The sequence below is a fragment of the Egretta garzetta genome, unplaced genomic scaffold (genome assembly GCF_000687185.1).
Source record: "Egretta garzetta isolate BGI_Z169 unplaced genomic scaffold, ASM68718v1 scaffold581, whole genome shotgun sequence".
Classification (NCBI taxonomy): domain Eukaryota; kingdom Metazoa; phylum Chordata; class Aves; order Pelecaniformes; family Ardeidae; genus Egretta; species Egretta garzetta.
This window is the reverse complement of record NW_009258623.1, coordinates 74,170-86,270: the sequence shown is the minus strand read 5'-3', so window position 1 is coordinate 86,270 and position 12,101 is coordinate 74,170. Positions and strand designations below refer to the sequence as shown.

At 52.4% G+C, this 12,101-nt stretch overlaps 1 protein-coding gene across 1 annotated transcript in view; it reads right to left on the bottom strand.

The window, feature by feature from the left end:
* SLC4A8 (solute carrier family 4 member 8) overlaps positions 1 to 12,101 on the bottom strand; it is a 24,652-nt gene that overhangs the window by 9,520 nt on the left and 3,031 nt on the right. The window contains 19 exon segments of the mRNA XM_009648221.1: positions 224 to 342; positions 912 to 946; positions 1,358 to 1,495; positions 1,595 to 1,768; positions 2,687 to 2,755; positions 3,516 to 3,767; positions 4,350 to 4,511; positions 4,842 to 4,955; positions 5,623 to 5,784; positions 6,707 to 6,812; positions 6,919 to 7,164; positions 8,042 to 8,175; positions 8,309 to 8,483; positions 8,964 to 9,055; positions 9,232 to 9,378; positions 9,871 to 9,958; positions 10,339 to 10,496; positions 10,631 to 10,719; positions 11,214 to 11,402. Of these exon segments, the coding sequence (XP_009646516.1) occupies positions 224 to 342; positions 912 to 946; positions 1,358 to 1,495; positions 1,595 to 1,768; positions 2,687 to 2,755; positions 3,516 to 3,767; positions 4,350 to 4,511; positions 4,842 to 4,955; positions 5,623 to 5,784; positions 6,707 to 6,812; positions 6,919 to 7,164; positions 8,042 to 8,175; positions 8,309 to 8,483; positions 8,964 to 9,055; positions 9,232 to 9,378; positions 9,871 to 9,958; positions 10,339 to 10,496; positions 10,631 to 10,719; positions 11,214 to 11,402 (2,649 nt within the window).

Here is a 12,101-nt window from a genome sequence, read left to right as displayed (position 1 = left end):
CCTCTGCTCCCCCCCCGCTGGCGGCCCCCCCAGCAGAGAGGAGCTGGTTCACACACCACGGTCCCGGCTGCCTGTTCCCAAGGACCGGGCGTTCGCTCGGCATTGCCAGCCAGAGCACGGGAAAACCGCAGGAAACCGCAGCCACTTGCAGGGGAGCGCGGTCAACGGTCACGCGCAATCCTTTACCTCTTTCCTCCCCCCGGGGTTCAGAGTGTTTCTGTGTTCATCGCGAGCGCCTTCCACACGGTCGTTTTTGGCATTTCATCCGAGATGTTGATCTCGGAAGGATCAGCCCTGCAATAAATATTTCACATAGCAATCCGCGATGACGGGAACGGATGCCACCAAGTGCGTGAGCATCAGCAAGAGCAACGCGGGGGGGACACGGAGGAATCAAAGCTCAGCGCAAGCACAGGAGGTTTGGCCGGATGAGGAGTTTTGAGAGGCAAATCTGAGCGCTACAGATTATTTTGGTTTTGCTGTTTACAGAGCAACATCTCCATGCAAAGGCTCTTGCTGGTGTTGGAAGCCCTGGGGTGGGCTCCTAAGCTGCTGCTGGTACAGACCATGCCTGCAACCCCTCATTTTTAAGTCTGAGGATCTCCAGCTACCATAAAGTCACTGATGATGCAAGTTCTTGGGGTCAAACGCGAGTTGTGCAGCCACACTGTGTGGGGTCAGAGCCCAGCAATCGCCTCCTGCAGCCCTGCCCATAAATTTGATTTTCGCCACCGAGCCGACTGCTGGTTTCTAAAGTGACGCTCAATAAAGATGCGAGTGGAGAAAATGGTGCCAAACGCCTTCAAACTCATCCCGCCGGGGGGTCCTGGCACTGGGTGGGGCTTTACCTGTCACTGTTTTGCTTTGGGGTATCCGAGGTGCTGGTCTTCCCCAGTTTCAGCTGAACAGAATTTGCAGCAGCAGCTTCCATCATCTTCTGGGACTCCTGACATGAAAAAAAGGGACAAATCAAGTTCTCAGTCTTTGGCCAAAGCGGAGAGAAACAAAACACCCAGTAAAACCACTGCAGGCCGCCCCGTGACAGTGCAGCAGGGGAAGGACCTTTCGCTCCAAAGGTTTTGGAGGGGTTAAAAACCAGCGCTATAAGCAAATCTTCCCACAGTAACAACGACCTTTTGCATAAAGCAATCATTTTAAAAATCATACCTGCATTCAAGTGTTAAGCTCACCGCTAATTTAGGGGGCAAACAAGGTTCAGCTCTGGGATTCGGGCTATTAGGATCAACTACTATTTAGTTCTGCTCTTCCCCCAACATTTAAAGACAAGCGGTGATGGAAACAGGCAACCTCAGAGATGGAGAGCAGCGTCCAGCCCCAAGCACCCAGCACCCATTACCTCTTCTTCTTTGGCTTCATTTTTGGCATCGTCCAACTTCTTCTTCTTGCTTTCTGGCATAAGGTCATCCAGAAAGCTGAGCTCTCGCTTGGAGAAGCAGAAATCCATCACTTTCCGGACGAAAACAAGAGCCAAAACCTTCATGAATAAGAGGGAAGATGCGGTGAGGCCAGAGGTGACGCTGCATCTCACTCCCACGCTGCAAACATCCCGCTGCCGAGCGGCGCCAGCTCTTACCATCATGGGGAAGATGATGGCAGCACGGGACACCTTGATGGCCCAGAGGAGGACGAGGCAGATCAGCTGGATGAGGGTGAAGAAATGCACCTTTCGCAGGGGGACGTGCCGCAGGTAGATGAAGTCCGGCTGGTGTTTCGCTGGCATCCAAAACAGCTTCAAGCGGTCGAAGAACTGCAAAAATCAAAGGGGAAAAGTTGCCACCATGGGACTGCGGAAAGTTTCTGGCTCTGCTGAGACGTGGAGGGAATTTTCAGGGTCTCGTTTGCGATGAGGGATCGCGGATCCCATGATGTTCCTCCTGGGAGCAGGACCATGTTCCCTTTGCTCCATCTATAAACCAGCTTGCCCATGAGAGCTGCCCACCGAACCTCATTATCCTACCATTAGCATTGCTTGGCCCACTGACCCCCCAGCAAGGCTTTCCACCGGCGGGGCCAGGCTGGGAGAGTTGGGGGTGTTCAGCCTGAGGAAGAGGGGGCTGCGGGGGGACCTGAGTGTGGCCGCTCAGGGCTTCAAGGGGGCCCCCAGGGAAGACGGGGACAATCTTTTGAGCAGGGCCGGCTGGGACAGGCCACGGGGGGATGGTTTGAAAGCAAAGCAGGGCAGGTTTCGCCTGGATGGAAGGCAGAAATCCTTGGCCCTGAGGGTGGGAAAGAGCGGGAGGGGTTGCCCAGGGCGGTGGTGGAGGCCCCATCCCTGGGAACATCCAAGGCCAGGTTGGACGGGGCTGTGAGCAACCTGGTCTGGTTCAAGGTGTCCCTGCTCCTGCAGGGGGGTTGGGCTGGGTGACCTCTGGGGGTCCCTTCCCACCCAAACCATTCCATGATTCCATGATTTCCTTCCTTTCGCACTGAACTCCCCCATTTTCCACAAAGCCAAACACCGACCCGCCCTAGACCATCAAACAGAGAGCACTGAACTTGCCAGGTCCTCCCAGCCCTACCAACCTCCCGTGCCTCTACCAATCTATTCTCATCACTCGCTTTTGGAGATTGGTTTTTTTTCCCCCATGCCACTGCTTTTTTCTGCTTCTCCGGAGACGGAATACCAGGGAGCAGACATGCTGCATGCTGTGAAAAAAGTCCGTACCTGAATTCCTCGGAGCGACGACACGCCCATGTAGAGAAAGACGCCATAAAGCACAGGCATTGGTATAAACTGGGGGGAAAAAAAAGAAAGCAATATTTTTTTTAATTGCATTTCCGGTATTACCGCTCCCTTCTACAGGCACTGCCTAAAATTGCTTGAAGCTTTCCTGTTTCCCCAGGGTTAAAGATGTGTCGGGTTTTAAGCAGCAGCAATCTTGTGCGTGCAAGCGAGCTAATGCTCTGCTCTAGGCTGAACTTCTGCACTGTTTTTCATCTGAATAATCCTATTTTCCAGAAAAGCTGGAGGAAAATAGGTAATTTCACCCATGCTGCCACATACCACGTTCTGTCACGGTAGAAAAAACATTTCTACCTATTCTTGTGCCTCCTTTTAGCCTAGGGATGAGATTATTTTGTGGGAGGAACATGCAAGGAAGGCCACTGGGAAGATTTCAGTGTGCTAAGCTACTGGGAATTGCTGCTCGGAGGCGCTTGGGGGAGCAAATTGCAACCGATGAAGCGCTGCCTGTTTGAAAGAGAGCAGATGTACTGGTCTGAATACGCTCAGCTGTAACCCATAAACACGGACGGGCCTGAAGGACACCTGGAAATCAAAGCAGTTGTCTTGCTCGTTTGCCTCAAGCTCACCAAACTGGGGTCTGAAGGGCTGGGAAGTGTAACCAAGGCTGGTTCCCAGCACGGGTCAAGCCCCAAGGTTTGGGAACACCTCCTCCTCTGCCCCACAACCACTCAGGCCTGGAGAGAGGGGACTATTTTTGTATGATCTCCAAAAGCTTGTGGTTGTTGGGCGTTTTGCATTTTCCTCTTACCTTTAACACAGAAGTGAAGAAGACTGAGCAGCCCATGAGCACAAAGATCATCAAGCCAGTGACTCTCTGCTCTCGTATCCCCAAAAACTTGGGTTGTTCTCCCGGCGCCGAGCAGTTAGACTCCACTTTGAGGCTATTCACGTGGGTGATGGACAGGACGGTCGCAGCCACAAACCAGGGCAACCCCATCACCGAGCACACCCCGAGCATCACGGCCACCATGAAGAGGTCCAGGTGGTACCCGCATCCTTTCTGCAGGGAGCAAAACAAGAAACAGAGCACCCCACAGCACAGGAGCAAGGACAACGTTGCACGTGTCAGACTCGAACCCGACTTGAGCTCAGGTCAACTTCTTGAAAATGTAAAACAAGAATTGGAATCAAATAAGGATGAGTCCGGTCTTTGCGCAAGCAGCTTGCATGGAAATCCGGTAGGAGTTTGGACAAAGTGGATTTGGAGAGTGGGTGTGATATCTACTTCTCCCAAAAAAACCCCGAAGTTACTATTTTTTTCATTCATAAAGAAATTTTCGCGGCTTGCAAATAAGATGCGACTCAGAATTATCCCTGGCAGCCCTTCAGAATGATTCGTTCCCCCAGCTGCTGCCGGCATTCCAAAACAAAACCCATCTTCTATATTGCTCCAAGATTAATCCGCTGCTCCAAAACATTGCTCACCCTCACTCTCCCGTCCTTTGCTCCCTGTGTCGTTATTAATCCAGGGGAGCGTCCCACCGTTCTCCCCGACCAATGCCTTCACCAAGCGTAGGAGGTTCTCCCCATACCTGCAGCCCAGAGTGGGCTGGGGACGGGGCCATCTCTTGCAGGCCCTTACCTTCAGCCTGTGCTCCTTCCTGTTCACAATAACGGCAGTGATCTGCTGGTCCATGAATATCAAGATGGTACAGAGCAGAGCTGGGATGAGCGCGGCCAGCACGGTCCACCAAGGGTTGGGTCCTATGGGGCTGATGAACCACCCGCGGTCATCTCTGGTAGGCTGCAACAAATCATGCACCTCAGGATCATTTCCCAGCCCAGCCACTTCACTGGCTTCGATTTTCCCCTCCATCCCTGCATCAGAGCATCTCCCAGCCCTGGCTTCGTGTCAACCTCTCCCACGGGGTTCAGCAGTGCCAGCGTCCTCTTTGCAAGCACGTGTAGGTCTCTAATTTTGGGGCTGTCTTCTCATTTCCAGAAGGAAATGATGCACTTGGAAGTGGAAGAGGAGATGGTCCCACCACCAGCATCTCCTCCAGCCTCAGCCCTGGCATCACCTTGTGGCATCCCCAAGGGCTGGAACCAGCTCCATGCCAAAACACCCCATTACCTTGAACATATGGGGGACGTGGAGCTTCGGTGATGGGATCCCAATCATGAAGTCAATGAGCACCATGACAACGATGGTGAGGAAAACAGCAAAGTCACTTACTGTGGATCGTACCTGGGGCAAGAAACCAGAGCTGAAAGGGGCATCACAAACAGGGTCATAACAGGAGATGGAAGAGTTGGGGACATGAACAACGTTAAGGCTGGTAACAATATCCCACCACTCTGAGGACATGCAGCCAAATCCCCTGGTTAGATACGGCTGCTGCGTTTGTCCCTGTGAGATCTGGTGTCAGACAATAAAAAAAAAAAAGTTTAATTAGGTGGAAAAGGGTTGTTTGAATTCAAACCTTTAAAAAAAATAATATTGCCACTACAGCCACACTCGCAGCTAAAATGGGAATAAGGCACTGAGGCATCATTTGCTCCTCAAAAGGAAGAAATCGTGTCTATGGCAGCTCCTCATTTGAATCAACTTCCCCTTGAGCACATAATGCACAGAAGGTTAGGGGGGAAAAAAAAAAAAAACCAAATCCCAACCAACTTTGGAGACCTGGTTTCCCACTGCCTGAGCAAAACCCAAACCGCTCCAGGGCATGTCATGAGGCAGGTAGGAAACACTGCAATCATTTTGAGGGACATCCAAGCTGATGGAGAGCTTGGCCTTCAAGGTCAACATTTCCCAGCTTGACCAAGTGGTGGCAAATACTGTTTAGTGCTCCAGGAAAGCCATTTTGGGAAATGAGTGCGGAGACTGCTGCTGGCCACCATCTTCTACCTACTCTGGTTGGGAAGTAACGGCTGGTTTTAAACTTCTTCAATAAGCTCGACAGGACAAAGGTGGAGAAGAAGAGGATGCAGCACCAGAAGAGGACATTAGGCGTGTAGGGGCCATTGCGTCCACAGGCAGGTCCTTGAAACTCTCCATGCAAATACCGACATTCCTGGAGAAACAGAGTGTCAGGACACAAAGGCAGTGCACATGCGGCAAGGAAACCTCGGACAACTATGGGGGTTTGAGGATCTTGGTCCAAGATCCATGGCATTGTCACAGCTGCCACCAACGGAGATTTATATTTAACGACCAACAGCAGCTGAACAAGTGACACATTGAGCTACACAGAGGAGAGCAGAGAGACGAGATGTGATGGGACACCATACAACAAACCCACGGCACATCCTCTGCTTGAATGGCAGGCAACTGCAGCCGAAGACACCACCAGCAGGGAAGAAAGCGCTTGGAAACTCTTGGGGATAGAGAAAGAGGGAACCGGGAAGGAGGGCTAAGACAAGCGTGATAGGAAAGGAGAAGAGACAAGTCATCCCTTCCCAGTGGAGGGCTCACAGGACATGGCCAAGAGGGGATGCAGATGTCCATAAGAGCCTCCCACCCTACGCTGGGGCTCTGCTTCCGGCAACAACAGCCCGAGAGGCTGCTCAGACATGCAAATTTATGCACATACTTACAGACAACGCTGAGTAAGAAAGCAAGGCCTGGAGTTATTAGGAACCAATTAAGGAAGCCAATTGCTACCTTCAAGCATGAACTTAAGTCCTCCAACTGCTACAGTAATCAAACCACCCACTTAACCTTGCTCCTGGTCAGAACTGTTGTCCCGCAACAGGGTTGAGGAGGACGGTTATGACCCACGATGCTGGGGACAAGCTGGACTGGACAAAGTGGACCCTCCTTCCCAGGACAGAGTAGGTTAAAACCACACATTAGATTTAACCCAAGACTTTTTGGAGCAGGACTAGCACAGTTTGAAGCCCATCATCACCTGAAGGGCTCCGAGTTTTGCACCACGCGAATGCCCCCGGACCCTGTAGCCGCGGCATGAGGAAGCAGTGGCTCGGGGCACTTACAGTCACCGTGAGGTTTTCCCAGGCAAGGCCAGACACATTGATCTTGTGGCTCTCCCAGAAACGCAGGGTTTCGTTGCTGGGATGAGCTGGTGCCTCACACTTACAGCTGGGAGGAGAGAAGCCAAGACAGGGGTAAGGGGAAGGCGATGGAGGTGCAGCCCTGAGCTCCTGCCAAGGGGCAGCGGTGGTTTAGGAGGGAAAAAAAAACGCACTAGTAGATGGTGAGGAAGTCGAGCTTGCTGTGCATGTGCACAGGGTAGGTCTCTCGCAGGTGACTCAGCTTCTCTAAAGCCTCGTAGATGAAGATGATGCAGATGAGGGAGGCGAAGGCTTCTTCGGTGAAGCGGGTGATGTAGCACACCAAACAGCTGGCATCGGTGGCCACCAGCACTATGCAGAAGAAGGCAGTCCACAGCCCGATGCACACCCGCAGGGAGAGATAGGAGAGCGCGTACTCCCTGGGAAACCAAAATAAAACCCAGGGTGGAAAGGCCAGCCGGAGGCTCCAAGCCGTGCCTTCCTTCGGGAAAAATTGGGAGCAATTTAGGAGATTGGGAGCGATTTACAGATGGCACGTACCACGACAGCCAGCCTCGGGGCTGCGGTGCAGGGCGTGGACCCGCTGGAGGAGCGGCCAATTATTTAATTATCATTCTTTAGCAATTATCTTGTGTTAAGACCTCGGAGGCTAATTGAGGTCAGGTCCCTGTTGGGGAAGGTGGTGTCCTCCCACCTCACCCTGATGCCCAAACACCGAAACCGGCTGGTTTTGCACGCAGTCACCTGCTGCCAGCAAGCTGGGGCTTAATGATGAATTTAATTGCAATAAGGGTGCAATAAGGATCAAAGTCATCACAACAAAAGGATTATCATGGAAAATGTACATTTCATATGAGAAGCTCCTATTTTTTCCATAAAATCATCAACACCAGAAATATTTCAGCAGAAAACCATTTGGATATTTGGGCGAAATCTATTTCCACTTCCAGCAAAAATCAGGCTAAGAAGCACCTGGGTTTGTACTGGGAGGAAAGCAAACCTTCCCTCACCCCCAAACCAGAGTGATTTGCCTCTTCAGGCATCCACGTCTTTATGGTTTCTCCTCCTCCTGCTGCTTCGCTTTAACCCAAAAAACCCCAAACGACCCCATCCATCCTTCAGAGACCAAGGGCTCTTGCACCATCACATCCTAAAGCAGCAGCGTGCAACGTCTGTGGCCCAGAAGACAACTTAAATCTAACAACCCCCACTAAGAAAAATACAAGAAGAAGATCCTTCCGCCGTCAGTGCCTTCTGAAGGCTCTGGCAGCGCCCAGCAGTGGCAGCCAGCCTTACTTGCAGAATTTGTAGAGGATCTTCTCAAACACAAGGACAGGTCCGGTGCTGCCGAGGATGGTGAGAGGTTGGCCAGCAAAGAGGGAATACACCACACCGGTCATGGATGCGCCCAGCAGCGACTCCATGGCGCTCTGTCCGGGGAAGGGAGGCAGTAGGGAGTAAATAAATCATTGGGGGAGGGAAACCAAAGCAAATTCACTGCAGCACGGACTTTTGCATGAGCTTTGCCCTCCCGAATGCCACCCAACAGAGTGAGGTGCTCACTATGTGGCCGTTGGTCGCCTCCCCCAGCAGGCCCCCGAAGGTGATGACGGGGGACATGCAGGCGCAGTAGAGGAAGAGGAAGGACGCCAGACACTGCAGGCTCAGACCATCCCGAAAGTCGCTCCAGAACCACGGGGCTTTTCGCTTCACGTCCAAGATCAAACCTCCAAAGAGCCTGGAGGAAGGAAAAAAATACAAACTGTTCTCCTTGGAAGAGCACATGGAGTTTTCTTTGCCGCGAAAGGACGGTCACAAGCACAGAAGAGCTTTCACCGCTAAAACGAAGCAGGGTCCTTCACCCTTTGTGTACCCAGCAGAAATTGAGGGACACAAACAAATCCCTCCCGCACAAAGACCAAGGACCTAACCTGAGAGCCTGTCCCCTCTTATTGCAACACTCCAATGCTTTGAGCAGCAGCAGAGCTCTCCCTGGAGGTGGTCACGCATCTGCTTCCACCCCAAATCAAGAAAACCTGTGTGCAATGATGCTGTGGCTGAGCCCAGCTGCCCAGATCTCCCACCTGCCCAGCCCAGGGGACCAAGCTGGAGCCCCCTCACTGATCCAACTAACGCCCGAAGCCTGCTCAGATTTTGGTGAATGCTCAGGTTTTAGTGGCAAACAGGAAAAAAAAACCCAAATTATTAAAGCTCACACCTTCCCGTCCGCTCCAGCTCAGGACCACTGTGTTTCTCCGGCTTGCTGTGAGAAGAGCTGTCATCGAGAGCTCCCGGCATCTTCCTTTTTTCCTGTTAAAATGGAAATAAAATGAAGATATTTGTAACTGCTGCCTTATTTTGCGTCTGGTCTGGGTGTGTGACTGTGTCAAACCGGGACCTTGTGCATTTGGGCCCCTGAACAGCAGCCCCGGGCGTGCTGCCGTCCTGCCCGTCCCCCTCATGCCTCCCTCTGCGGCAGCACCCACCTGCGAAGGGACGGTTTTGGGGGGCTCAATTCGGATCGATGGATCCCACTCTCCTGGCGGCAAGACCGTGACCTGATCCAGAAACTCGTCGATGCCGGCCACGAGGTCAGCCCGGTTCTTGGCTTTGTAGGCAACGTCATGGAAAACCTGCCGGTAGGAGACAACCTGGTGAGAGGACAACCCACCCACCTCGGATGTCCTAGCCAGTGCAATAAGCTCTTGGCTAAATGCCAAATAATTTCCCCCCAAATTTCTTGCTGGAAATGGCAGGAAATGTTCCCCAAAAAGGAAAAAAAATCTGTCCATCATGGTACTTGTAATCATCTCTTCCATGAGGTCCCCATCCTCCAGAGCACATTTTTGCTTAAAGAGGCCCAGACAATGCCACCACTGGGGACAGTGTGCTGGGGAGCCCGGGGAGAAGGACAAGGTACAGGATGCACCCTGGGTGGGATCTCAGCCTCCAGGATGTGGGGTGATGCAAATCCGCACGTTTGCTTTGGGGTGCAAAGGAAGGGTGGGCACAAAGGGAGAGCTGCGGGTGGCTGGGACAGCAAATCCTCTTCCTCACTGCTACAGAGGCGGGGGGAGGTGAAGAAAGCCAAAAAGGACCTGGAGATCTCTCTTATCTTGTCTCACCTCATCCGTCATGATGGTAGCCATGGACCGGCCGATCTCATGGTACTGATGGGCTTTTCCTTCTGGTCCAAGCAAAACAAACAGGAACCTGGGCAAGAAAAACAAAATGAGAGAGAAGAACGTGTCCTTGCTCAAAGGGCACCCAAGGAAATCCCCAGGAGCTCCCAGCCCAGAGCACGGCTCGCGAGGGGACACATAGGCTCACCGATTCTGCGGTGAATTTGAAATTCATCAAAACCAATCACAAATTTAATTTTGGGCCCAACTTTCATTAAAATTGGCCAATGGGTTTAAAAGATACCGCAGGGAAGGGAGAAACGAAGGCAAGGGCATGTGCGTGGGAGAACCACGCTTGCTCCCACTGGCCTGGATCCCTTGGGACGCCAAAGCGCCGCAAGCAATTTGATGTCATTTTGTTGGTTGGGGTGGGTTTTTTTTCAATAAAAACTTTGTGCTTCTCATTCAGACCTGGTTGGGATGGGAACTTCAGTCATGCCCGAGAGGAGGACAGCCGGGGTCAGGCGGACAAACGCCACGATGGGCTGGTGAAGGAAATCCAGTTGTCCTACGAGCACGTTGGACGCCTCAGCTCCGGTGGGAATTTTCTTCATGAAGTGCAACTCCGCCTGGGCACAACAAGCGATTTTCAGGCAATTCTCCCCCAAAAGCAAAGCCCACGGCACTCTGCAGCATGCTCCGCAGCCAAGTTTGCAAGAGCAAATCTGGCCCTAAAGGCTTAAGAACGCTACAAGGGTCTCACCTTGCTTAAATCCATCGCATTGGTCTCATGGTTCACCCCATTTTTAGCTTCTGCAGTGGTGGGAGAAGGATGAGGGGTGAGTGTTTGGGCTGGTAGGAAAAAGAAAGACACTCAGAAAGACGGACAAGGAGCAATTGGGACACTTCTCCTTTGCCAGGACAAGTCTAAGGTGGCCAAAGCCCTGCAGAAACCTTCACCTGGTGCCTAAGCCCTGCAGGAACCCTTTCCTGGTGCCAAACCCTACAGGAACCCTCTCCTGGTGCCTAAGCCCTGCAGGAACCCTCACCCGGTGCCTAAGCCCTGCAGGAACCTCACCCGGTGCCTAAGCCCTGCAGGAGCCCTCTCCTGGTGCCTAAGCCCTGCAGGAACCCTCACCCGGTGCCTAAGCCCTGCAGGAACCTCACCCGGTGCCTAAGCCCTGCAGGAGCCCTCTCCTGGTGCCTAAGCCCTGCAGGAACCCTCTCCCAGTGCCTAAAACCTGAAGGAACCCTCTCCCGGTGCCTAAGCCCTGCAGGAGCTCTCTCCTGGTGCCTAAGCCCTGTAGGAACCCTCTCCTAGTGCCAAACCCTGCAGGAACCCTCACCTGGCTTGTCTAGGAGGTGCAGGTCTGCCTGCTTCTTGCTCGCATCAGCAAACGAGCGGACGATGGGGAGAAGGTTGTTTCTTTTCTTCTCGTTCTGATGGTGATGCTTCTTCAAAAGGACTTCTCGAACTTTCGCCCGCATGCGCTCGTCAAACTCCGCGGACTGTTCTTGCTGGCCCAGGATCATATCTGGGGATGGCAAAGGGGATGAAGCCATCAGAGCAGAAATCCCTGCACGTCCCGACCCCCGAAGCCCCCGGGGAAGGGTGTGCCATGCAGGATCCCCTAACGTAGGCTCAGCCTTGCTGAGCAAGGCTTTTTAATGCAGCTCAGCCTTTGCAGCAAAAGCAAGAAATTTTTTTTGCTGAAAAACATCATCAAAGTACTTATTCATCACTGAGATAATTATTTCCCATTCTAAATAATGCAATTTTCCTGCCTGATCTGGCATTTCTGTCTGACACAAAATATTTAACCCAATTACAAGCAATCTATGGCGTAGACTTCCCCTGAGTTTCCTTGGCTGCTCGACTGCAATTCGCCCAGCCCAGGGAGAAACGTGCTAAGAATGGCTCTGACTTCTCCAGCTCTTGTAAAGGCTGAAGGGAGACGTGACAGTCACAGGTAATTTCTCCAAAGCTGCTTTTTCAATTAACTTCAATTATTTTCCCCGCAGAAATATACTGCTTGGTCACCTGCCAGATAAACTCTGCCTTCAAAACTGTTAAATCCTGGATGTTAAGGCAAAAGAAAAAAAAGAATATGAGGAAATATGAGCCAGTGGTGCGTGCAGGTGGCCAAGAGGGCCAGCGGCATCCTGGCTTGTATCAGGAGTGGTGTGGCCAGCAGGAGCAGGGCAGGGACCGTGCCCCTGTGCTGGGCACTGGG